Source organism: Vidua macroura, chromosome Z, assembly GCF_024509145.1.
Source record: "Vidua macroura isolate BioBank_ID:100142 chromosome Z, ASM2450914v1, whole genome shotgun sequence".
Taxonomy (NCBI): domain Eukaryota; kingdom Metazoa; phylum Chordata; class Aves; order Passeriformes; family Viduidae; genus Vidua; species Vidua macroura.
Genome location: NC_071611.1, coordinates 41,098,351 through 41,124,727, shown reverse-complemented (window position 1 = coordinate 41,124,727; position 26,377 = coordinate 41,098,351). Strand labels below are relative to the sequence as shown.

At 57.7% G+C, this 26,377-nt stretch overlaps 2 protein-coding genes and 1 long non-coding RNA gene across 4 annotated transcripts; 1 reads left to right on the top strand and 2 right to left on the bottom strand.

Moving 5' to 3' along the window:
- The first annotated feature begins 1,556 nt into the window (after positions 1–1,556).
- LOC128822302 (uncharacterized) lies at positions 1,557–4,814 on the top strand. Its single transcript, XM_054003995.1, has 10 exons — positions 1,557–2,379; positions 2,496–2,570; positions 2,686–2,776; positions 2,918–2,933; positions 3,196–3,475; positions 3,663–3,716; positions 3,796–3,831; positions 3,919–3,963; positions 4,154–4,267; positions 4,384–4,814. The coding sequence occupies exons 1-10, from the start codon at positions 1,557–1,559 to the stop codon at positions 4,713–4,715; spliced, it is 1,866 nt and encodes a 621-aa protein (XP_053859970.1). The 3' UTR covers positions 4,716–4,814.
- A 4,446-nt stretch (positions 4,815–9,260) lies between these two features.
- On the bottom strand, positions 9,261–13,212 carry LOC128821535 (uncharacterized). 2 transcript variants are annotated; one of them, XR_008441146.1, is made up of 4 exons: positions 13,116–13,212; positions 12,849–13,017; positions 9,867–9,965; positions 9,261–9,439 (listed from the first exon to the last, which is right to left on the bottom strand). It is a non-coding gene; the product is annotated as an uncharacterized LOC128821535 (long non-coding RNA). The 2 variants fall into 2 exon arrangements; XR_008441147.1 differs by having other exon boundaries at positions 12,849–13,032; positions 13,116–13,193.
- Positions 13,213–15,933: 2,721 nt separating this feature from the next.
- On the bottom strand, positions 15,934–25,738 carry TMEM8B (transmembrane protein 8B). The gene is made up of 14 exons (XM_054003994.1): positions 25,677–25,738; positions 25,521–25,594; positions 22,062–22,251; positions 20,801–21,008; positions 20,531–20,664; positions 20,137–20,396; positions 19,531–19,886; positions 19,146–19,242; positions 18,813–18,936; positions 17,410–17,552; positions 17,058–17,236; positions 16,825–16,971; positions 16,634–16,750; positions 15,934–16,436 (listed from the first exon to the last, which is right to left on the bottom strand). The coding sequence occupies exons 1-14, from the start codon at positions 25,736–25,738 to the stop codon at positions 16,101–16,103; spliced, it is 2,427 nt and encodes an 808-aa protein (XP_053859969.1). The 3' UTR covers positions 15,934–16,100.
- Positions 25,739–26,377: the final 639 nt, after the last annotated feature.

Genomic DNA, 26,377 nt, shown 5'->3' with positions numbered 1-26,377 from the left:
ACAGGGACACCCTCCACTAGACCATGCTGTTCAGAGCCCCATCCAACCTGACTTTGAACACTTCCAGGGATGGGGCATCAACAGCTTCCCTGGACAACCTGTGCCAGTGCCTCACCACATTCACAATAATTTCTTCCTAAAACAGGAAAAGTCATATGGGAAGCAGCTGAGGTCACTTTGTTTGCTCAAGCCTGGTAAAAACGAGACTGTTGGAAGACTTCATCACAGTCTACAAGTGGATGCAGAGGGGCAGACACTCTTCTCAAGAGATCTCTTCTCTCTTGTGACAAGTGACAGGACCTGAGGGAATCGTGTCAGGAAAGGTTTATGTTAAATATTAGGGAAAGGTTTCTCACCCAGAGGGTGGTTGGGCACTGGAACAGGCTCCCCAGAGAAGTGATCACAGCACCAAGCCTGACAGAGTTCAGGAAGTATTTGGACAATGTTCTCAGGCACATGGGGGGATTGTTGGGGGTGTCCTGTGCAAGGAACTGGACTTTGATGATCCCAGTGGGTCCCTTCCAACCCAGGAAATTCTGTGATTCTGTGATGAATATCACAGCTAAACCTGCCCTCTGACAGTCTGAAGCCATTCCTCCGTCTCCTATCTCTACACACCCTTGCAAAAAGTCCCCCTCCATCTCTCTTTAGTCCTTCTGGTACTGTAAAGCTGCTTAACGTCTCCCCAGAACCTTCTCTTCTCCAGGCTGAACTGAAACAGAGATTTTTGGAGTTAAGTTAACAAAATGAATTAAGCATTTACAATTTAGCTTGTAGAGGTATGTATTGAATTTTAACCTTTTACTTAAGAAACCTCTGCCTGGTACAAAGGGCATAGGAAAATGCAAATTTTTGAAGCTTCCTGCATAAAGAACAATACCAGAAGAGGCAAAGAACCCAGATAAAGAAGCTCCTCTGTCTCTAAGCCTATCAAGACTGACAGATGTACTCAGATAAGCACCAAAGGACCAAAAGCGCACGCGCAAAGAGGAAAAGTTCAAAAGTTCAGCCATGAGGAAGACCACAATCTTCAGCCTCAGGACCACCGAGAGACCCCCGTACGACCACCACAGCAAACCACGCGTGCCCAGAAGGGCGTGGACTTATTTAGCATGAGAAGCGAGGACAGGCGGGGCCAGGGGTTGAATATGCATGAAAAAGTTGTGCAATGTATTGCATATGGAACATCTTTGGGAATAAAGTGTGGGTCAGACTGAGGCTCGGGGCACAAGTTTTGGAGAGCTATCTCACTTGTGCCGGGCGCTGACATACATACCCACTTCATAACTACCCCAGGTTGTGGAGTCTATTTATTTATTCCGCGTATCGCTTCAGAACAAGCGTGGCTGTCTCAGTGTGATCTGCCCTAGGGACTGCAAGGGAAGACTGGGTATCCTTGTGGCACAGAACACATTCCCTTGCCCCTCTCTCCAAGGAGCATGGCCACGGCGTGTTGGCTTACAAGCCCCTTTTTTTTTGCATGGGGCTACAGCTGCACCTCAGCCCTGGAAAATGGGGGGTTGGGGTGCTCCTTCCCAGCCTCCAGGGCTGCCGTGATGGCCATCCCTGCCGTGCCCTGGCATGGCACCCCTGCCGTGCCCTCGGAGCGGCAGAGTCCCCCGAACCCCCGGGAGCCTGCGGGCAGACAACGACCCCGCTCCGAGCTGGCGGCTTTCGCTGCAGGAGACTATCTCGTCCAGGACTACGTTTCCCAGCGGCTCCTCCCGGGGCTGCACATGCTCGATGCTGCTCCCGGCAGCTCCTGGCGCGGCGCCCAGTGCGGCGGAAGGGCTGCCGGTGCGGCTGCCGGTGCGGCTCCCGGTGCGACCGGCGGCGCGGCGCTGCCCGGCGCGGATCCCGGGGCAGACACCGGGCCGGGTCCCGGCGGTTCCCTGTGCAGCTCCCGGCGCAGTTTCCTGAGCACCTCCCGGTGCCGCCCCCGGCGGGGCATCCTCCCGGTGCGCCCTCGGGAGCGCACGGCCGAGCCCCGCCGCTGGCCCGGGCCCGAGCGATCCCGAGCAGCCCCGCCTCGGGCCGGCAGCATGCCCCGCGGGCGAGCCTGGACGCAGGCGGAGGTCAGCAGCCTCCTGTCGCTGGTGGGGGGCTCGGGGGAGGCCGCGCTGCTCATGGCCTCCACGTCGCGACCCAACGAGGCGCTCTGGCGGGAGATCTCCCGGGGTCTGGCGGCGGCCGGCTACGGGCGCAGCGTGGCCCAATGCCGCTCCAAGTGGAAGGCGCTCAAGCAGGCTTTCCACTCGGAGCGGGAGACGCGCCGGAGGGCAGGACACCACTCGCCCCGGCTGCCGCCGCACTACCGAGCCATGAAGAGCATCTGGAAGGCGGCCGGGCGGCCCGTGTTTGGCGAACGGAGGATGCCAGGTGGGTACCGGGGACGGGCTTGTGGGCTGAGCAGGGTGGCTGGACGTGGGGTGCTGGTGGAGCACCGGTGCTGAGTGGACACCCAGGGTCTGTTGATGGTCTTTCTATTCCCCTAGACGTGGTGAAGCTGCCCTCCAGAGGGCGCAAGTCAGCCCTTGCTACACGCTCTCCATCCTCACCAGAGCCACCAGGTACCCGTGGGCTCAGGCATCTGGAGTGGGGCTTGTCCTGGCTGTGAGGTGGCGGACACCCCTCTTCCCCCAGTTACTGAAGCTCTTTTCTGCACCCCTTCACCTCCTTCTGCAGAGCACGACGTTGGTGGGGACACCCCCAGCACACTGCTGTCACCCGTGCTGCAGTGTGCAAAGGACAAGCCAGAGAGCCATAAGTACATGCTGCACTGAGCTGTATGGCCACGGCTCCAGCCCGAGCCCATGCCAGCATGATAGGAGTGGGAGGCTAAGAGGATCAGTGTCCCTCAGTGGGGATGGTCAATGATTGGTGTGTTTGGACTTTTCTCCACCGGCTTTGGCTCCAGACCAGCCCCAGAGCATGTAGGGATGGTTGGGATAGGCCAGGAGGGGGTCCCAGTCTGAGGGAATGGCAAGGCTGCTGGCTGCCCTATGGTAGATCATGAGGCGAGAGGTCTGGAAGGGGCAGCGCAGGGATCTCGTGGCTGGTGGCATTGCAGGGCACGTAACTCCTTTCCCTTCAGCAGTTCCTGGCTCCTCACTTGCCCAGTAACACCATAAAGCTTCAGTTGAGTTTGGGCTGTGTGTGAGGGCCAGAGCTGCCTGCAGTTCCCCTGCCTTTTAGCCCACCCACATGTGTATCCTGCACACCCCTCACTGCTCACACTCCTGGGGATTTGGCACTGAGGTGATGCAGGATACATCCCAGAGTCTGGTTTGCCTGGGCTCCCCAGCCATCTTCCCACATTGGGTAACCACCTTCTGTCTCCCCAAATTCCCCCTGCAGTTTCAAGTGGATGTGGGATTCTTCTTCTCTTCCAGTCCTAGTCTGTTGTGTAGCGTTGCTGCGCGCTGCTCCGCCGCTGCTGCCTTCCAGCCCAGAGGTGGCTGCATTGCAGTGGTGGGTGAGTGACTCCTGCTTTTGTACCTAGCTCTGAAGTGCTTTGGGGCCCTGCAGGGTGCTCTGGAGCTGTGGCTAGGGCATGTCAGGCTGAGGGGCTGGCCGGGGTAAGCTGGGCAGACCCCATGCTGGTGGTGATCCACCAGCAGGTCCCTTCAGAAGGCATATCTCTCCTCTCTGCTTTCTCCCAGCAGCTGGTGGGGAACACATTGCTGGAGTGCCACCCACACCCCCTGCCATGCCACGTAAGGCTTTCCTTGCTCTGCTCAGCCCAGTAAACCCCCTCAGCCCCACAAGCAGGGTCTGATATGGTTCTCGTTGCAGACACTGGTTGCTGCTTCTCTCCCCTCTCTCTCCTGGGTGAGTACCATGCCCTGGCTACCATGCTTGTGTGCCCTGGGGCAAGAGTTGGCTGCAGCTCACAGGCTGTGTCTACTCTCCTTCCAGGCTGTCACACTGACCTGAAGCAGGAAGGAGCTGAGGGAAAGGCCAGTAAGTGTCTGCAGCTTTGTGTGAGTCCTTGTGCTCCAGGGCACAGCTCCATCCTGTCCTGCCAGTGAGAAAGGCATGGGCTCCCAGAGGCATTGCCCTCCCAGGGCTCTGTGTCGTAGTCAGGTTAAATTTGGGGCTGGGGTGTCTCCATCACTCTTGTTGTTTGCTCCATGCCAAGCTTTCGTGACAGGTTTTCCTGGTGAAACATCCCTGAGGATGGGAAGAGGAAACCGAGTGCTGCCACTGACTGCTGCAGCCATAGGCTCCCACAGGACAGCAGCCATGAGTGAGCAGCCAGCAGCAGGTGAAGATGCATCAGACACAAGCCTGCATGCTGGGTGCTCCCTACAGCTTCCCAGCAGCCTCACAGGGAGCTCTCGGAGCCATGGTGAGGTGCCACTGACCCCTCTCTCACTGCAGGGTCTGGCATGGCAGGCTTGCTCCAGAACGTGCAGCAACTGCTGGTGCAGATCCTGCAGACATCACGGCAGCAGCAGGCACTACTGGAGAGCCTGGCCAGCGACACAGTCTCCCACCTCCACCTCCTCTCCCACAGCCTCGTGCAGGTGGGCGAGACCCTGCACCAACTCCTGCTCTGGCCTCATCCTGGCCCCATTGGCCACTATGTCCCCCACGTGCCCCTTTTTGAGGGTGGCTCCGGAGTGCCCTGCTCCCCTGGTGCTCCCCACACTTCCCCGGACCACAAAGAGGAGCCTCAGCTGTCCCCTGATGCCAGGTGCATCCCACCCTGAGTGCCACCATCACTCACCCCAGGAGCAACAACTTTACTACAGAGCTTGGCACAAATCTTTATATCAGAGGTTCCAGATATTTTGAAAGTTTATACTAGAGAGACATTTTAATAAAAAATTAAAAATAGCTTTTCTAGCAGTGATGGCAACTGACCAATTCTTTCCCCCTCTCTGGGGAATGTTCCCCTTATCACTTTCGAGATGAGCACAAGGGGAACTCAGCTATTTACAGACTTAGAGAAACTCCCAATGCACACAGCAAGGGGCAGATGTACTTTTCCTACCCTTTACAGCAGCGCCTGGGGTGGTCATCACACCCTCTTGGGAGATGTGCAACTGGGCTGTGGAGCAGAGCAGGGCCACTGCCAGGAGTGGAGACCAGGAAGCCCAGGCTGCATCTTTCTCCAAGGGAAGAGGTTAGGGTGGATGATGCTGTGCTGGGGAAGCAGTGTGTGCAGCAACCACAGCCCCTTAGTGTCCAGGTCCTTGACAGGTTTCTTCCAGGGGACAAACTGGGACTTCCACACCCAGTACTGTGGGCTTGCCACATGCTCTGGTGAGGCCCTCCTGGTCCAGGAGGGATCCTCCTGCTTTCAGTACATAGATCATCATCAGGTAATAGTAGCTGCAGACACACCATGGCATGTGCCTAGAGAATGGACCTGTGACTCTCACCTAGACCCCACCACCTTCACCAGTTTGTGCACATCCTCCATGGGGCAATGTGCTGTCTGCCTCCAGAATCTCTTTGCCACATCCAGGGAGTGGAAGTATACATCGTGTAGACATCAGGAAAATGGTCCTGCCATGCCAGATACCACGTGCTGGAGGGCTGGCAGGTGGCCTGCCACTTCTCCCAGAAGCACAAGAAGACCGTGTAGAGGCCAGTCCATGCCAGATAAAGCCCAGCCAGGAAGATGGGCAAGCAGTCCATGTTGAAGCAGTTGTCATCCCGTCTTGAGGACGTGTGGATGATGAATCTACTGCCTCGATGACATACATGACCTTCAGGGTGAGGTTGCAGTACATGTCCCTGTAGCTCACCAACTAGATGTCCCTGAACTCCTGCCCTTTCCACTGCACACCCTGTCCCACCATCTTCCCAGAGTTTGCCAGGGCACCCCACATCTTCCAGGTGCACACACCAGCTGGCTGGAGCACCCCACATGTGGCCAAGCTGTGAAGAGGGACCAGGGTCACAGTCACAGGGCCCAACAGCAAAGTGGCAGGCGGACAACAGGTGTCACAGGAGCAGTGAGCAACAACATCATAGCCCAGACATCATCTAGCAGGGGAGAAACATGGGCAGGTAGTGCTGGAAAGGTCCCTGACCCCACTGGCACTGTCCCTCATCCCATACCAGCTGTGCACCCTGAGTGGGAGAGAAAGGCATGCCACAGAGGCACAGAGGCCTCGTGATGTGGTGGGCAGGGAGCTGGGGTCTGTGGGGGCTGCTGGGAGCAGGGCCAGCCCTGGTGGGCATGATGCTCCCACCACTGCATACAAAACATACTCTGTGCTCCCAAGCGGGAGCAGAAACCGCTTGGCTCCTGGCCAGCAGCTCTGGCCCCAGGCCTCACAGCGACGGGACCACTTCCTGCAAACATCTTTGCCCCGGATTTCTCTTCCTGGGACCTATCAGAGCAGGCAAAGAGAAGAGAAAGGTGGGAGCTCTCTTCCTGAGCCCTGCTGCTTGCACTGGTGAAGTTGCAATGGTTGGGCTGTGGTTGTCCATGCTCCACACTGACCTTGCAGTGCTCCCCATCATTCCACTGATTGCCCTGTCGTGCTCCCAATCAGCCTGCTGTGATCCCCATCATCCCATCACACTCCCCAACACTCTGGCTTGCTCCCGACCATTCTGCCATGCTCCTTGCTTGAGTCTACACCTACTCCTTCAGCCCTGGGGCACCACAGCACCAATCCTTCAGCTCTGGTGTGCTGGGGCAGTGGGGTGAGCTGTCCTCTCTCCGTTCAGGAGGTGAAGGGCAGTGAGGGCTGCTCTGAGATGGGGGTGCAGGAGGGGGCTGGCTGCTGAGGAGGGTGGTGTTGCAGCAAGGACGGGACATGGGGGATGAGGGGGGTGTCCTCGGGGCTGCAGGTCAGGGGTGCATGGGATAGCACCGCGGGTGCCAGTGGGACATAGCAATGTGGGAACCGGGGATTTCAACGGAATGGTGTGCAACGGGTGCAGTGAGAGGTGCAGGGGGTTACAGTGAGGGGTGAAAGGGGTTACAGTGAGGTTGCAGTGAGGGGTGCAGTGAGGGGGGCAGTGGGGGGTACAGGGGGTGTCAGTGAACGGCGCAGGGGGTGCAGTGGGAGGCGCAGGGGGTTGCAGTGAAGTGCAGTGAGTGGCACTGGAGGGTGCCGGGGGTGCAGTGAAGGGTGCCGAGGCTGCACAGCGGCGCAAAGGGGATGCACGGCGGCGCGGGGCGAGCGCAGGGACCGCGGTCTCCGGGGCGCTGCTCCCTGCCTGCCGGTGCGGGGCGTGGTTTGTCCGGAGTGACAGCTCAGCGGCCCATAGGAACGCAGAAAGGAGAGGATGGGCGAGTCTTCCCGGGCACGCCACCCAATCGCAGAGGGTGAGGCGGTGCAGAAAGGGGCGGGGCTCCATGACGTCACGGGCGGGGCATCCCCGGTGGGGCCAGGCTGGGGCAGCCCCCGGGCTCCTGCGGGAGGGCCTGGAGTCCGGTTGGGCCCAGGGGGGCATCGCCGCCCCCGCATGGTGGCTCCCATGCCAAGGGGCTGGCCCACCGCCACGCCCCTGCGGGCTCTGCCTCACTGCCCATCTCCTGCGGACAGGGCCTGCTGGGCAGCGTGGGGTGTCCTGCCAGGGCCGGGCTGTGGCACTCGCGCGGCACCCTGTGCCCGCAAAGCTTCCCGTGCCCCCTGCTCCCTTCCAGCTGGGGCTCAGGGCGGTGCCAAAGGGGCGGTGGGACAGGGCTGGACTCCAGTCTCTTCCCAGCTAGCCCCGATTCCTGGGATGCAGTGCAGGTGGCCGCTCCAGCAAGCGTACCGGGCTGGCACAAGGGGATGCAGGTGTGGAAGGGTCTGAGGTAGACACAGCCGTCGCCTTTTCGGGGGGGTCTCCATCACAAGCCCTACCTGGTGAGACCCTCCCGCTCCAGGCACATGTGATGGGTCTGCACTTGCAGGGCTGGAGTGACAGCCAGGAGAACACAGGAAAAAAAGGGTGGTCTTCTTCTGGGGCATGCAAGATCTTCTCCAGGCTAGAAATACAAGTGAAAGCACCAGCATGTCTCAGCAGGATTTCAGTGTTGCTGTTTAGTGGCTATGGGGCCCTGAGGATGCTGCTCTGGGCAGCCTGGACATACAACTCCTGCCTCCATCACACACAGCAGCTTGCAACAGAGCAGCTGAAACAAAGCAGCCAACTGCCAGGGCAGCTAGAATGGATCCCTGCGGTAGTGGAGGCTTGGCTGGAGGATTTTTCCTTGTTTTTAACCTATTCTGGAACAAGTCAAAGCTGTACCACTCTCCTGATCCTCTCCCTCCTGCATGGCGTGCCCCATGCCCAGAGCTATGTTTAATGTCTAGAAGAATTGAAATAATAAAGTTACCTGCCAGTGGCAGCAAGCTCTTTGCCCTGGTACCTTGCTCCCAGCCAGCACACTGTAACCAGGAGGTGATGCTCTGTTGCCCAATTGAGCCTAGTCCCATCTTACAAAGCTGGAGTACAGCTAGTGTGACCTAAATGACTGCCCTGAGAGCAGCTTTGGGCTGTGTCTGTAGTTGGCTGCTAATAGGTGAATGTTCAGTCCTGTGCCTTCACCACTGTGTCAGCCACTTCTCTTCTCTTTCCTGTCCCAAAGAGTCCCCCAAGGCCTGGGGTGACCTGGTGAGGGGTACAAAAAACTCCTGGCCACAGCTCACCCTGCAGCCCAGCTCCAATGGCCATCCTGACAAAAGCCCCTGGCCACAGCAAAAGCATGAGGTATTGGCATTAGGAACAAGACATGGCTCTTGAGCCTTATGAAATCCTCATAATCTCCAAATATTGGAGGAGAGGTTTAGCATCGTGGGTGTGACTCCCACCAGCACCCTGTGCACACACTGCCCCTGCATCCTCACGCTTGTCCCTGTGCCAGTGGTTAGTGTTCACACCTCAGTCCTCTCTCCCAAGCTATTGGATGCCCAACCTGCTGCCAAGGATGGGCCTGCAGCCACTCGGGGAGGGTGTCCACAGGGATGGATGCCACTGGGCTCTCAGGCAACCCAGCTGGCCTTTGGCCCCTTCTCTATTGCGCTTTCTTTTAAAAACATGATGTTTTTCAATGGAAATAGAATCACTTTCACCAGCAGCTCTTAGTTCTTCATATATGGAACAGAAGGTAATGACAGAGTATTTAGGCTCATTAACATGACCTGAAGGTCTTACACGCCACAAAACAGCGCTCAGAATCTCCCCCTCCGAACCATCCGGATGGAATGCAGCACAGCATGGATTCGGCAGAGGTATAATTCCAAAATCCAGAACTTAAGTGAAGCAGGAGAGGGTGTCTAAGGACAAGGAGAGGAAGCTGCTTTGATGTGTATCAGGATGTTTATCTTGATATCAAAAGCCCTAGTTCTCTTTTTCAATGAAGTGGCTCCTCTCTTTGAAGTGGATCCTCCTGTGCTGTGCATGGCTGCAGCTCAGGGAGATCCTGCACAGACTTCACCCTCCTCAAACGTTAGTTTTTCTCTTGTGATTTGCCTGAAAACTATGAGACCAAAGTGAAAACTCAGGGATGAGAGCAGCCAATCTGCCTTTGGACCTGCCAGACAGAGGATGGGGGTCAGATGGATTTTTGAAGGCAGGCTGAAGGCAGGGTGCCTTCAGGGAGATGCTGTGCCTAGGAGCACTTGGCACCTCCCTGCAGCAGGTACAACCTCGGAGTGTACAAACGTTTATAAGGTCCCTTGAGAGGACATGGGTGTTGCTCCAGGTCCTCCCCCACAAGAGGGAGGAAGCCTCCAGCTCAGATTATTCATCTTCCCAACAGAAGACGACTTCATTTGTTAATTTGAACAACAATCCTCATGGGCTCATCTGGGATTTGTAGTTGTGCTGGCAGGAGATTTGCTGACTGCTGGCAAGCCCTGGGGCAAAGCTTCTCAAAGCTTCTCACGGAGCCCTCAAGGACTTACCTCCCCTCCTGCTGAGCCAGGAGCCTCTAGATTGCACTTGTTCCAAGCCCTTTTTAGCCAAAAACATTCCGCTTCAAAATGCAGAGCCTTGTGTTTTAGCTGTGGAGGTGATGAAGCATATCTATGTAAAGTAAGAATAATCTGTAATATTCCTCTCATTGTAGGCACCTCTCTCAGTCCAACAGGAAGCTTCAATATGATTTCTTTAATGCAGGCTCCATTGAGAGCTCTGTTCATACATAACAACATATTGCTTAGCACTTGGGACTCAAGGGAAATTTTAGTGGTAGTGTTTGAGTGGGGGGAAATTATTTTTAAGGGAAAACTTTAATCCGCAAGCCATAAAGGGAACAGTGGCTTTTCGTCCCACGGACAATGTTCTCAGCCTCTGCTAATACAATTTTATCTTCCTCTGCAGGCTTGCTTCTTAAGATAAATTTATCCAGGATTGCATTTGGTGTAACAGCTTGGTTTCTGTGGGTGCAAGGCTGATTTCTCACAAGAGCAACTGCCTTAATTTCCTACCAGTTGATAGCAAGTGCAGCTGCATTTTGTACTTGTAGACTTTGTCCTTGCAATCCCAGCCCTTCCTCTGCTCACCAGCCAGGATGTGCCAAGGCTGCTCCTTCAGCATCACCCCTCTGGGGGCTGTAGATGTTTGTTTTGGTGATAAAAGCACTTGGCTTCCTTGTCCTAACAGAAAGAGCTTGCAGGACTCACAGATCCTACCACAAGATTCATCCAAAGGGGTAAATCTAAGCTGCACCACTCTGATGCACCCCTGGACATCCCCAAACTCTCATTGCTATGGCAACTATTTAGCAAATTTAGCACTACAAAATTATTTGAAATTTTAAACTGTTGCCAAGATCTTCCTCAAAGGCTCTTTGCGGGTGGTTTTGCTCTGGTTTTTCATGTAACCTTCCCCCCGTTTCATGAGCTCTTCATTTTGGCACAGCTCCCTTCCTTGAGGAATGACCTCTCCCATCCATTTACTCACTCCACTCCTTGCCATGCTGGCCTTGCAAATCTTGTTAAAGGACGTGTTCATTTACTGTAAGTCCCCAGCATGCGGATCTGAGCAGTTCTCATGCTGTCTGCAGGCAGTCTGCCCCCCTGGCTGCTCTATTAACTTCTCTTAGCAAGCTCCCTGATTTCTATGCAGTTCCCTTGATGAAGTTAAGCACGACTCAAGTGGTTTTTCCACTCGACAGAGCAGGTCTTCAACAACCCTCTTCTAAATTGCCAGGGATAAAGTCCTGAGTCTAGCCCCCCCACGGGTTTCTCCACCAACCTCCCCAAGAAACTCAATTAACAGCAGCTGAAAATCGTGATGCTTTGCATCACCAGCACATTTTCCTGATTTCCCATGTCTCAGTGTCCCCCTTTCCTGTCTGCTGCTCCCTTCCAGCCATGTGACCATGGCAGCTGCTGTTTGTCCCTTGACACATTCCCCCTGCAATGCTCTGGTCCCTGTGGGTATAGCCAATCCTTTTGTCCCTCAATTCCATGGCCCCTGGCCCCCTACCCTCATGCCAAACTGGGCATGCCATGCCACCCTTGTGTTTCCTCACTTCTCCAGGTGTTGTGGCATGATGTGTTGTTGGGAAATGCTGGCTCTCGGTGCCCTGGGTCCCCCTGACAACCCCTTGTCATTGCTCTGGGCTGACTTTGTCATGCTCAGCTCTGTCTCAGTTCTATGGGACAGGTACCCATGGCAGGGTGTTTCCCAGGAACAGGGCCCTGGAGAGTCACCCCATGGCACTGGAGCTGGGCTTTCTCCTTCTCTAGCTGTATCTCCCACTTGTGAGTGCCTGGCTCCCACCTGATCCTTACCCAGCATGCAGCACGCTGGGGCTGAAGCTTTGAGGGGTCCCTGATCCCATCCCCTGAAGGCTGGGGATGGCAGCAGGGAGGATGAGACCTGGACCTGGGGCTTGGGGGAGAAGGAGGGGTGAGCAAGCAGACTGTGCATGGGTCCCCCAGGGAAAACAGGGTCCCTTTGCATGCACAGAGCTGCTCCCTCAGGCTGCCGACAGCACAGGCACTGCCTGCAGGGCTGAGGGACAGCCAGGGACCGAGCAGGGCAGGCAGGTCCAGTGCCTGTGAGCTGCACAGTGGTGCCAGCTGTGGGTGATGGATGGGTCTGTGTGGGGAGGGCAATCAAGCCTTGCTACTCTGATAAGAAAATCATTGAGTGGCTGCAGGGTGCTTCAGGCAAGCTGCAAAAATAATAGAGCAGCCAGGGCATTCTCTGAGCCCTTCATCATCCCAGAGCAGCACAGTGACAGCCATGTCTGGCCAGGGAGCAAGCTCTGCATCCACCATGGGATTTACATTGACCGGGGTGGAAAGGCTTTGCCTCCCTGGGGTCCAGCAGCACAGTGAGCAGGAGGGCTGCGAACTTCCAGGGCAGCTACAGGGGATTTGTGCCTCTAGACCTGGGGTTTCATGAGGACATGGGGAGAAAATACTGAGGCAGGCACAGCAGGGTTACACATCCCTCCCTACACACCTGCCTGGGGACTCATCAACCCCCAGGTGACCAATCTGGTGACACCACCAGCCACCCTTCCTCCCACACCTCCCAGACACGGTGATCAGCAAGGGGCACAGCACCTTTGTGCACCCAGAGAGACCCCAAAACCTTGGACCTCTCGCCAGCCCCCACTCACTGCTTCCTGGTCAGGCACACATGGGCAGGGAGAGGAGGAGGGATGCTGGGTGCTGCCTGCGTGCACGCAGTCTGCTGCAGCGCTCAGTAATTCAGGCCTGACACATTAAAGTTGCATGGTATGCAATTGCCATCTGCAACGACAAACTGCGTCAGGGCTGCTGGGTGATGAGTTTGGACAACAGTCATTGGGCGGGCAGTGGTGGGAGGGTCCGGGAGCCCCCGAGGAGGGTAGAGTGAGGGCAACAGACGGAGCACCTCTTTAGTGGGGATTGGGTGGGAGGAAGTTGTGGTAGGAAGCACAATACCAGTGTTTGGGATGCACATTTCCAATAAACTTGTGTTGGAGCAAGGAGCGCTGGCTCAACGGCACTGACAGCCCAGCAGGCAGGATGGAGCTGGGATGCAGGAATCAGGATGATACTGTTCCCGGGGCTGCCTCCTTCTTATGCATCTCCTGTGTCCACTGCATCCTACCTGTCAGGGCAGAGGCTGCAGAGACTTATGCTGCCCCACACACGAGTCAGAAACTCTATCCAGCTGTATCTGTCCCCAGGTCCCTGCCACCACCTGACCTGATATGTCTCAAATCCACCCCATCCCTCTCCAGCATTGAGGAAGCAAAGCTCTTCATCGGCTGTTCCGGGAGTTGGTTGCCATGGGGATGTCAGATGTACCTGGCTGTTATAGGGATACTGTTGCCATGGTTATGTGGTTGCTGTGCCTGGCAGAGGCAGGGATGGAACATCAGGAAAGCTGTTTACACTAGAAGGGTGGGAGTCACAAAGATCCCAACTCTCTGAGCAGGAGGGGAAGGTGGGAGAGTCCAGCCTTCACCCCAAGTGCATCCTCATGGGGCAGGGCTGGAGGCTATGGGGAACCATGAGAGAAAAGCTCACTAGACCCATAGGGATGGACACACTGGTGCTCCTGACCTTGCAACAAGGGAGAGGTGACTGAGGAGAACTGGAGTTTCCCATGGTGTGTCCCAGCTTGCTCCCAGACAGGCTTGGTGGGAGAGACACACACACACCCTGTGCTGGTTGTCCCACAGGAGAGACCTCCTTCTCCATACTTGGTGCCTGGAGCAGTGAGCAAAAAACCTTTCTGTCCAGCAGTACTGTGTGTTCTGCACTTGCAATGCACCAAGCTGTGCCCCGAGCTGTGCCAACCTCCTGGGCAGGGGAATGGGTTTCTGCCCACCCTGGGACTGGGAGATGAAGTGAGAATGGGGATTCCCAGCTCTCAGCAGGCAGCCCATGGGCCCCCAGAGACAAGCTGGGTTGGCAGAGAATGCCTGGATCCCCTGCAGTGCTGCTTGGCTGAGCTCCCTCCTGGACAGTGAGGTCAGATGTGTGGCCTGTCCTTGAGATGAAAAATGCAGTTGCAGGTTTAATTAAAAGAGAGGGAGCTCTGAGTAGCACCAGCAGCCCAGAAAAGCAGAGTCTAGCAGAGTTGGTGTGTTCCTCCAGGCTTCCCTGGGCAGCTCTCCTGGCTAAAACTCTTGCCCACCTTTTCCAGGACCCCTCAAGGGTCCAAACCCATATGTGCCACCCCCGTGGTGTCTGCTGTGGGGCAGGCCATGGGCTGTGCAGCTGCTTGCACAGGGATAGCTCATCCCACCACTGGCTCTGTTATTGTAGAGTCTTCACAAATTTGACAAGCAGCAGGTTTGCACTTCAGCCCTACAGCAGTGAGACAGGGGATGAGGGATGGGTAAGCCTGCTGCATGCAGCCCCGACACCTCCATGAACCTGGGGTGCATTGGTGTAGGACAAGCTTGTGTCCAGTGTGTGCTCCACTCCACCCTCTTGTTGAAGGGAAAGCTAAAGCTGAGCTCCTTATCCTCTGGGGGCTGCTACTGCCAGTGGGGTACAATTAGACTTAATTAAAAAATTAATCCTTAATCTGCCACCTGGCCAGACAGGACATTCTGTGTGGCAAAGAGAAGGCTGGAAAGTGAGCTCAGGGGGGAAGGAAAGTGGCAGATGCAGGTTCCCCAGTCCTTGTACAATGACTGGAGCTCCTGCCCAGGCTGCCCAGCACACTTTCACGCCAGGCTGGCTCCCCATGGGCATAACCCACACCAAGGCCCAGAGACAGAGGCAGCAAATCCCTGAACTCACCAGCACTGCCATGGCCCTCACTAGCTCATCCCTCCTCCTGCTCTACCAATCCCATCCCCACCGTTGTCTCCAGCTGCCCCCACAAACCCTCCAGCCCACCCTGCTCTGGCCAGCTGGGGCCCAGCTCCCAAGAAGCAGTTTTAATTAGATTGCAATCCTATTACATAGCTGCCTGCCTGCAGTTGCTAATCCTGTTAAGCATCCAGTGAATCTCCCTGTGCCGGGCTCTGTCCACAGGGGTACAGGGAGGGGGGCCTGCTGGCAGGTGGACTCTGCTGAGCTGGGATGTGTCTGCTAGGATGCAAAGCTTTGTCTCAGGATTCCACCATGAAGACCCCTGCAGGGCTGAGAAATTCTCAGGAGACTGGGGAAGTCTCCAGAGGGGTGAGAAATGTCAGTGAAACTTTACCTGTCCTCCCTGGACCCCTCTGAGCTGCTGACGTAGAGTGAAACCCCCCTGTCCTTGAGGTACAAACACAGCCCAAGTGTCTGTCACCACACCATGGTCACCATTGGTGGCAGTGGATGCTGAGCCCACAGGTCTGACCATAAGCCAGACAAGGAGCAGGGGCTGAGAAAGGGCTGTCCCAACCGGGTCACAGGGTCCAGTCCATGCAATGCCCCTCCCACTGGAGCCTAGTGTCCTGCAGAGACAGGGCTGGTGGCAACAGCAGGGACACAGCATCACTAGTCTACTGCTCCTTGGGTGTAGCAACGTGTGGGGTGCTGAGGCAGGCTGCCCCAGGTAGTGGGGTGACACTTACAGGCTGTGGGCTCCTGGGCATGTGGCCTTTGAAGGCAGAGGCCTCTCAGACCTGCACATTGCCACAGCAGGCAGCAGCAGCAGCAGCCAATGGCACCCACAGCTATGGGCTCACCACAGTTCTGCAGGCTTGGAGAGGATCCCAGATGCCCTGGTACAGCACAGCTGCTCCCGGGTCAGGCATTACAGCCATCCTGTGAGAGCACAGTGCCCCAACAAAGACATCCCAGCCTTACAACCTGTCATGACAGAAGCCAAAACACTGCAGCCTCTGCTTCTCACTTCTTGCCAGCCACTTTGCTCTGTTGGAGCTGCAGCAGCTCCAGAGCAGCCACCACAGAATAGCAGCTCTGACTGAAAGCCAGAGACTGTTGCCGTTCCTCCCCTCCACACTGAACCATATCCCCTCAGCAACTCCATGACCTGGCAAAGAGAGGAATCTGACCCAGCTCAGCCTTGAGACCCCATAGCTCTGCCCCAGACTGAGCCACAGCAACCCCTGGAGACAAGTTCAATCAGGCTATAATTGGAAGAACAGGTTGGCACAGGTGGCTGTGTGCCTGTCCAGAGGAGTCCTGGCACCCCCAGAGATGGGTGGCCAGCAAAGAGAGTGGGTGCCAAGCCCCACAGGGCTGCTGTCCATGACAGAGGAGTCTGAGCTGGCTTCAGCATCAGCTAGTACAAATACTGTTGATGGAGGCCACAGCGGGGTCGACAAGCCCCAGCTCCTCCTGCTCATTGATGCAGAGCTGGTACCCACATCCCTTGCGCCGGGGCAGGGGCCCCAGGCGCCTGCTGGGCTTGGCACGGGGCGGCAGCAGGAAGCCGACGCTGCCAGCGATGAGCAGGTGCCAGATGCTGTGGATGTAGAAGTAGTTCTCCTCTGTCTCCACAAAGGCGTAGAGCAGCACGGCCGCCGCTGCGATCAGCGCTCCTGGGCAAAGGTAGAAAGCCCAGCGCTTCCAGGTCGGTGGGTAGCAGTGGCGGCGACGGATGGTGCGAGCCGTCTGTGGTGAGGAAAGGACAGGCTGGAACAGGGGGCCCACAGCAGGGACAGGCATGACCTCTGTGCCCTGGTGACACACCCCTCAGGAGCCAGGGAGAGGGGGTCATGGGGAAGGGTGAAAGCAGCAGAGGGGAGATGCTGGCAGGGGCAGGATGCTGAGCACAGCCAGGATGGGGACATAAAGGGGCACCATCTTACCCAGGCGACGGCCATTATCCCCAAAGCGAAAAGGCTGGGCCCCAGAAGGTTCCAGAGCCCGTGACGGTCCATCTGCAGAGCCATGGAGAGCAGCATGGCCCCTAGCAGGTACAGCACCTGTGGGGCAGTGGGGCACCCATCAGGATAAATCTTTTCCATGCCTGCCCTGCGTGCTCTCTCCCCACACTTGCCTGCTTGACTATGGGCTGGAGCCGGGCCATGGCGATGACAGTGACCCAGACAGACATGAGAGAGCCCAAGAAGTCACAAAACTGCAGCACATCATACTCCATGATGCAGAACACCACAATGCCCGGCTGGTCGCAGGCATGGTAAAACTGGGGTAGCAGGGAAAGGGTGTGAGAGCTGCCCTGCACAGCCCCAGCCCCTCACCTGCCCCTCACCTGCCCCACGCCACACTCACAGTGGAGAAGAACATGGTGAAGATGTAGACAGCAGCTTCTAGGAGGTAGTGGCTGCGGACAGCAATGGCCACGGGAGGCACAAACATGACATTGCTGAGGCACAACAGCAGTGTGGAGAGGAGCTGGAAGCCATAGGAGAAAGCCTCAGCGTTGTCCGTGCAGCCCCAGCCGTTCCAGCCTGTGACCAGGGAGAGTTGCTGTCACCAGGGCAGGGTCTGGGGGGGTGAGCAGGGAAACCCCTTTCCAGCACCCTGCAGAGACCTGGCATGAATGGACTACTGGGATACGAGTATTATCCAAGGGGAAGGGGAAGCATGCTGGGGGTCTGTGGGTGCCTGGGTCAGCTCTCACCAGCTTTGCATTCGCAGGCAGCATACAGGTAATTGTTGGTGCGCAGCAGCTTGCACTGGCCGTAGATGCCGCAGTCGTTGATGCAGGGTGAGAGGTAGGCACGCAGGTACACCTCAGCTGTCACGTTGGTGCAGGGCTCAAACCTGTGGGGCAGGAGAAGGGGGTCAGCCCTCACCCTGTACCCTTGAAGAGCTCCTGCCTCTACCAGAGCCACCTGTCTCATGCAGACTTGGCAGGTGATGGGAGACCCAGGGACTGGGCAAACTTGAAAATGAGATTCTTTGGTGCTGCGCGTGGTAGCTGAGAGCTGCACACTCAGCTGGTTCCTATTTCATTTGGGCTTTGCTGTGCAAACACTGTGTCCTGCAATGCCCATGTGTGAACCCATCAGGGAAGGACTGACTGTTGACAGGCAACTCAGCATGAACTAGAAATGCAGCAGAGGAGTCAGAGCTGACGGAGGAGTCAGAGCAGGCACACCAACCCCACTGCCCTGGGCTGCCCCAGCACAGGACCCTGGGCACTGCCAGCACCTCCTCAGCTCCAGCACACCAGGAGCACAGGCAGCCCCACAGGCTGACAGCATGTACCAGCTGCTGGCTGGGCACACACAGGCACCCCAACTCTCACAAATATGCACACAGTGCCAGCTGCACCTGTGTCCACTGCCTGTGTCCTCACATAGTCAGATCTGCACATGCATGTGTGCAGAACATACAGCCCTGAGTGCTTCAGCAAAGCCCTGACTGCTTGTGCAAACCAGAATATGCACACAGAGCTGGCTGCACCCAAACATGCATGCAGTGCTGCATGCACGCTTGCACCAAATGTGCATGCAGCACCATCTGCACTCATGCATCCTTGCATACACACACACACACACACACACACACACTTGCACACCCTAGTCTCACTCTTCCACAAGGCTCCAGGCAGACACAGAGACCAGGAGCAGAGCCACAGCACAGCATCAGTGCCTGGAGATGCTGAGCAGAGCCCCAGCCTGACCAGAGATGCCCCCTCACTCGCAGATAAGAGCTCTGTCCTCCCAGCAACAGCCCGGTCCCCGCCTAGGCATGGGTACAGATGGGCCCTGCGCGGAGGCAGAGAGGCACTGACAGATGCCCAGCGTTTGCGAGCTGACAGGCACTTCCTAACTGCAAGACAGAGGGAAGAGCCGCGGGGACCCACAGATGGTCAGGCAGACGTGAGTTGGAGCCATCCATGCCCACGCAGCACTCACACGGTGACACACGGCCCACAAAGCCACATGCACACACATGAGCAGAGACACGCAGCGCAGGGCACAGGCACACCCACAGACCCACTGCACACACAGACGAAGGTCAGGGTGAGGACATCCCCCCTCGGGGCACAGGGAGGGGATATGCTGGGGCTCTTACCCGTGCTCCGTGGCACAGAGCGAGCGCAGGCTCAGGTACCAGCTGCCTGTCTGTGGATAGGGGATCCGCAGGCGGCTGAGGCTGGCTGTGGCATTAACGGAGAGCAGGAAGCCTGCCAGAGACTCTGTGGGCCAGAAGAGCTCTGGGTGAACAGAGCAAGGTGCAGGCCCTGCCCTGGACAGAGCTGGAACAGGGACAGAGTACCCTGTGCAGGCTCCAGGGCCACATGCCCCCATGGTCTCTGCAGCCTCCCCCCACCCAGCCTCTTGCCAGACACATGGGGTCTTGTGACCCCATGGACATGGCAGAATGGACATGCACAGCCCAGCCTACCTGTCTCACAGGTGACCGAGGTGTTGTCACCGGATGTCAGTGGGACTCCATGGTTTAGACACCCAAACACTGTCACATTCTCACCACGCAGGGAGCTCTGATGGCAGAGGAGATGGCCTTAAACCAGTGCTAAGGATGTCCCCTACTCTGACAGCACTTGGATCACAGCACACCAATTAGCACCACTGCCCTTCACCCAAGAACACCCCGAACCTGGGCCTTGGAGCGCCCTAATCCATTCTCCATCACCCAAAAATTTCACAACCACTGCCTGTGACCCCAAATCCTGTTCCCTGCCCTGCTGCAACCTTGACATCACCCATCTCCCTTCCTGCCCCCGGCCCAAGCTACCCTGCCCCATTCAGGGTGTATGTGGCCACCTCACCACATTGAGACGCAGCTCCAGGTTGAGCACCCCGCCACTGTCCAGCACTGGCAGGAGGTTGATGACGAAGACAGCGGGGCGGTCCGGCGGCACTGACACGTTGGGCCCAAAGAAGATGTAGAAGTGGACAGAGAAGGTGTCCAGCTCGTTGCGCAGCGTGGGCCGGACAGGCCAGCATCGCTCTCCGGTGTGTAAGGTGACAGGGATGGGGACTGGGTGCTTCGTGTCGTTGGGGCTGGTGGGTGGAGGGCTGTTCCCCAGCACCAGCCCACCCGCGGAGCCAAAGGAGTGGGGCATGTTCATGGAGGTGCTGGAGGGCAGGAAGGGTGGCCGGGCCAGGCTGGGTCGGGAACAGTCTGAAGGGACAGAGCCATCAGCCTAGGCACCACACAGCTCCAGCCTACTTTTGGTTCCCACCTTCCCTTCTTGCCCACCATGCATCTCCATTTGCAACCCAGCCCCAACATCTCGCGGCATTCCCATCCCAGGAGAGCTGGGTATAACCCTGTGCCCAGCTGCAGACAGATCCTGTGGGCATCCTTTAGCCCCTACACCAAAGCAGAGTCAAGACCATACCTCCACCCACACCTCCACATGCACCCTCACCTGTGAGCTGCACGGTGACCTGGAAGGAGACGGTGCCCAGCACCCCAGGGTGTTTCTCCACCAGCACATAGTACCAGTGCTGCCAGAAGGGCAGGTCCTGTGCCAGCTGGCAGGGAGTGTGTTCCCGGCAGTCCAGGGTTGTGGAGTTGTGCAGGGGGGGAGCCTTGGCCCGCACACGCAGCCAGAGCGGACAGCCCTCAGCCCCACGGCACCGCAGCACCTCCACGAGCACTCGCGATGTGTAGCTGGGCACAAAGACCCTGCGGGACAGCAGTGCTAGGTTGTGCCCATCACTATGGACTAACAGGGCTGGGGAGGGAAGCCAGAGGGATGGGACACCCTCATCTCCCCACCCTGAGAATGCCCCCTCCTTAAGTGACATTCTCACACTCACTTGTAGAGGCAGGAGCGGTTGTGGGGGGCCATACTCTGCTCGGTGACATGACCGGGATACAGCACGGCAATGTTCACCAGGCGCTGCACAATGAGCTGTGGCTGGAAGAGATACTGGCACTCCTCGTAGAGTCCCTGCAGCAGAGGAGAGTCATCACAGGGCAAGAAGCACAGGGCACTGCCCCCATTTGGGACACCTGCCCTGGGCACTGCCAGCCCAGAGCAATCAGACTTCAGCCTTGCCCCACCATGGTCCCTCCAGGCCCTTCACCTTAACAGAGATCTTGCCCTCATCTTTGGGCAGGTGGGCAGCCAGGAACCAGTCCCCAGGCAGTGGGCTGGTGACATTGAACACGCCTGTGGTGCGGTTGGGCAGAGTCCAGGTGAGGGTCAGTGCGAAGGAGCCAGGGACGGCCGTGTCCCTGGGGAAGTGCGTGTGCAGCGGGTTAATGACAGAGGGAGCCCCTGAGCGGAAATACCTGCAGGAGAGACAGCAGTCAGCAGGGGGTAGGTTGGGCATCGTGGCAGGGCCAGTATGTCCTACATGTGGGTGTCTTCCTCTATGCTTAAATACATCATGGAAGCTGGGACCTTTCTGGAGACTGAGCTTTCCTGAGTGGGTGTTCAAGCAAAGCAGTTCATCTATGAGATGCACAGAAAAGTGGAGCCTGCATTGGTCCTGGGAAGATGAATCATGGGGAGACAGTGTACATGTTGTCTGGGTTTTGGCTTGGATAGGGCTCATTTTCTTCTTAGTGGCTGGTATAGTGCTGTGTTTTGGACTTAGTATGAGAATAATGTTGATAACACACTGTTGTTGCTCAGCAGTGCTTACCCTAAAGCACTTTTCAGTGTTCCATGCTCTGCCAGAGAGCTGGTGCACAAGATGCTAGAAAAGGGCATGGCCTGGAGAGCTGACCCAAACTGACTGAAGTGATATTCCATACCATATAGAACATATTCTGTTCCATATAGAGGCTCTTGCCCAGTGTATAAACTTGGGAGAGTTGGCATGGAGCCACCAACCACTGCTGGGGGACAGGTTGGGCATCAGTCAGCATGTGGTGAGCAACTGTGTGATGAATCACTCATCTTTCTTGGGTTTTATTTCTCTCTCTTCTTTTTGTTACCGTTGTTATTATTATTATTGTAGCTGTTTTATAATTAGTGCTATTGGCATATTTATTTTGATTAGTTAACTGTTTTTATCTCAACCCACGAGTTTTACTTTTTTTCCATGATTCTCCTCCCCACCGGGGGAGCAGGGCGGGGATGAGCGAGCAGCTGTGTGGTACTCAGTTGGCAACCTGCTCTAGTGGAACATGTCCCATGGTAGCAGGTTGGAACAAGGTGATCTTTAATGTCCTTTACAACCCAAAGCATTCTGTGGTTCTATGATTCTTTGACTCCATAGGTACACATGCTTGTGCAAGCAAAGAAGCAGGCAAGAGCAGGCAAGCTGTGGGGCAAATCCAGGCAGGAGGAGCAGAGGCAGGAAAAAAGGATACAGGCAGGCTAGGCTGCTTACTCACACGGTGATGCTGCGGTCTGGACATTGATCCCCAAAGGTGCCACCTTGCTCCTTGAAGGTGATGAGGTTCCAGACGGCGATGACTGTGTCCTCAGGAATGTGGAAGTGGAAGAGCTCGATGCTGGCAAAGGAGCGGAAAGGGCTGAGCTTGCGTGGTGTGCGGGTGAAGTAGTCGGTCACAAACAGCCCATCTGCAAAGGAGACCCAAGGGGCTCTCGGTAGGGCAAAGGATTGGGGAGGGGGTTGTGGAGCACCCCCCCCCCCAGAGCAGGCCCACCACCCAGGCTCTGAATGTGTCACAAGCATGCAGCAGCATGGAGGCAGGAAGGGCTGGGACAGTGCCATTTCAGTGAATCCCCAGGGCTGATGTCAGCTGTCCCCAGCTGTGTCTCCCAGCCCTGGCACAGTCTGCATCATTCCTGGTTCAGCACTGCCTCGAGTCCAGTTCACTAAGCTGTGGGTGCTGATGGCCAGTAGCCTGAGGAGCCCATGGCCCTGCCTGCTCATGCTCTGCTCCCTGCATTTTACCTGTAATAGTAAAGGGATATTCTTCATGGCTTCAGCTATGCCCTAGCAGGTCAGCTCCCACAGGAATACACATTCCTCCTCATCTGCCTGCTGGGGAGGCTCAGCACCGAGCCCATCATAAAGTGCAGAGTTTCATCCTCGAGCCACAAGAAGAAGGAGCAAGCAGAGCACTTCCTGCACCACCTCCCAGCTCTCCCATGTTTTGTGGAGGAGGAACGGTGCACATATGTGTGCACATATGCACACGTGGGTGCTGTCTGCATGCACGGCAGAGTGGAGGCATGCAAACCCATGTCCATGAGGGTGTGTCTCTGTGCACAGTCCCATGTCTGAAAGATGCTTCCTGCAAGCCCACGGCACAGGTGGGGGCCACCTCCCCCTGACTGGCCGCCTGACAGGTCGATTTTCAGGGATTTCCAGGAGCCCCAGCAGCAGTGAGACAGCCACTTCTTTGTCACAAGGGAGAACAGGACTCGAGACAGCAACCATAACTTCACCTACAATTACCACACTACACCAGCGCCAGCCTGGGAGACCCATCCATTTTTCTCTAGACACACAGCAAGAATGAGATACCCCTCTTCACAAGCTGATGGAAAGGGGGAGGCCAGCAGAGGGTGGGCTGGGAGCAGGTCTGTGCCCAGGAAGACTCATCCAGCATGAAGTGGGATAGCTGAGAAAAGGGTATGCTTTGCACCACATGTTCTTGGCCAGGAGTGTGCGCATGTGCTTGTATGCATGTGTGTTTGTGCTGCGTGTGTGCAGCCCCAGCAGGCTGTACACTGACATGCATCTGCTCCCTTGTCTGGAACAAAGGCAGCTCCCCCTCCCCTTCACTCCCAGCCGGCACAAGACAGGCATGAAACACCTGCCTCCTCAATGCAAGAGCATCTGATCCCAATTTCTCCACCAGGAACCACCTGGTCACCCACAGCCCCACGTGGGGAGAGTGACCTGGCAGGGGACCCCAGGGAGGGTGTTGAACACAACTCCAGAAGGGGAACTGGGGGAAGGACCCGGAGCTAACCAGTCCCAGCACAGGCCCCCCACGTTCTCTTGTCCAGGGCAAGGTGAGGGAACTGGTTGCATGCAGAGGGTCAGTCTGAAGCAGCATAGCAGTGCAGTCAGAGCACGGGAAAGGGGTACTGAAGGATGGAGCGGGACTGCTATCCACGGAAGCGGAGTGGATGGAAGGAGAAAAGCCAAAGCCCCTCTGCTTCAGGCCGGCCAGCGGCCTGAGCCGCGGGACCCCAGCCCCGTTGCTACAGCCTCAGGTCGCGGCCGACTGTCAGCACCGCGGACAGCTCCGCGGCCGGCGGTCAGCACCGCGCACAGCTCCCGCTGCCGCCCCCGCGCTGCACCCTGGCACCGGCAGCCCCCGGCCAGCTTACCCCCTTCCCGGGGGATGCTCCCTCGAAGCCCCCAAGTACCCTTCCGCATCCCGGTCACTAAGCCATCTCCCTGCCCCGTATCCTGCTCCTGGTCTCATACTGCTATTGATGTATATCCCCTGCACATCCTGACGCCCCGCTGGACACACACCCCCGTTTCTGCAGGCTGTCCATCTCCGCTGCCCCCTACACGCACATAGCCTTCTGCCCTGCATCTGCAACCCCCCGGGCCCACTCACTGCCCACGCACACGCCTCCCTCCCAGGATGTTCCACTGCCTGTGCACTGCCTGTGCACTGCCTGCCTCCTTCTCGCACGCACAACTCTGCACCCCACTGTTCATCTGCCTCCATGCCTTACTGCATTGGTACAACGTGCCCCACTGCACGCACATCCACGCATCCCATTCCACAGACATCCAATACCCTCTACACAGGCATCCCTCTATTCCATTATGCAAACAGCCCCCTGCAGACGCATCTCTGCACCCACTGCACCCACCTCATGTCCCAGTGTAAGCGTACCCTGTTCCCCATGGCACCCCACACCCAACTGGGGACACCTCTGTACTCTGCAGCATATCTGCCCCAAACGCCACTGCATACTGGCCCCATCCCTTGTGCCACACTCATCGTGTCCCGTCACGGGTGCGCCCCACATCCCAGAATGCCATCCCCCCATAGCTGCGCCCTTGTGCTCCATTCTCACCCGCACCCTGCCCCACTGCATGCCAACCTCACATCCCATTGCTCATGTAGCTCATCCCAGGCTAGGCATGTACCCATTCCAAGTCCATCCCCTGTGCCCCACCACATGGACCCCCGCACCCCACACCTGCAGCCCTTCTCCCCACCGCATCTCACCCACTCCATGCCCTACTGCATGCACACCCTGCATCCCATTGTTCGTGAAGTAGTCGGTCACAAACAGCCCGTCTGCAAAGGAGACCCAAGGGGCTCTCGGTAGGGCAAAGGACTGGGGAGAGCATTGGTTCACACCCATCCCAAGCTCATCCTTCTGCCTCACGGCTCCTCACGGAGCCCTGTGACTCACACCTCCAGCCTTCCTGCCCACCGCGCACACCCCCGTGCTCCATTCTCACCTGGCCCCCTCCCCACTGCGTGCACACCCCACATCCCATTGCTCATGTACCTCACGCCCACTACACGCTCATCCCGCTGCCCCACGGCACGCTGTCCTGTGCTCCGCCGCACGGACCTCCGCACCCCGTCCCTGCAGCCCCGCTGCCCACAGCACACACCCCTGTGCTCCAATCCCACCCGCCCCACTGCGCGCACCCCCCACACCCCACGGCTCCGGTACCTCACACCCATCCCAAGCTCGTCATCCCTCGCGTCCCGCCGCACGGAACCCCGCTCTCCGCTCTACCACCTCTCCCACCCACCACACACACCTCCTCCGCGGCACCGCCTCGCCCCCGCCGCGCCGGCACCCTCGACGTGCGCTCCTGCGCCCCGTCCCGCGCTCGCCCCGCCGCCCCACACCGGCGCCCCCCGCCCCGGTCTCCCGGTGGCGCTCACCGGCGGCGGGCGGCGGCAGGAGCAGCAGCGGCAGGAGCAGCAGCGGGAGCGGCAGCGGGAGGCTCTGCCCGCCGCTCCCGCCGCCCCGCCGGGCCATCGCCGCCGCCGCCGCCGCCGCCGCGGCTGCCGTGGGGCGCGCACCTCCGGCCGCCCCACCGCGCACAGGCGGCCCTGACGTCACCCGCCCCGCCCATCGAGGCCGCCTGCCGCGTCGCCATTGGTCCTTGGGCACGTCAATCATCGGCGGGCGCGCCACGCCCCGCCCGCTCCGAGAGACAATTCCTCCCTTCCATTCTCCCCGGGATGGACCCGGCGCTGACCAGGGCACGGGGGGACAGCGACATGGGCGGGAATGGAGATGGGAGGCTGCGGGAAAGGGGCACCAGGCTGGAACCCGAGATATGGGCCGGGAACTGGGGCACAGGGCTGGTGGCAGGGACATGGCGTTGGGGACAGGGACATGGCGCTGTAACGGAGATAGGAGCTGGGAACGGAGGCACAGGGCACAGAGACACCGTCTGGGGCAGGGACATGGGCTGAGACCAGGAACAAGGCGCTGAGGGCAGGAGCATGGTGGTCGAACTGAGATACGGGCCGGTAATGGGGTCACGGGGCTGGGGCAGGGACATATCTCTGGAACCGAGATATGGCCAGGAAGGGGTCACAGGGCTTGGGACAGAGACATGGTGCTGGGGACAAGGATATAGGCTGGGGACAGAGATTTGGGGCTGAGGGACAGAAACATAGGGCTGCAGACAGAGACATAGGTTAGGGGAGAGGGACATGGTGCTGGGGACAGAAACAATGACTGGGGACAGTGATGTGGGTCTAGGGGATAGGGACACGGGTCTGGGGAT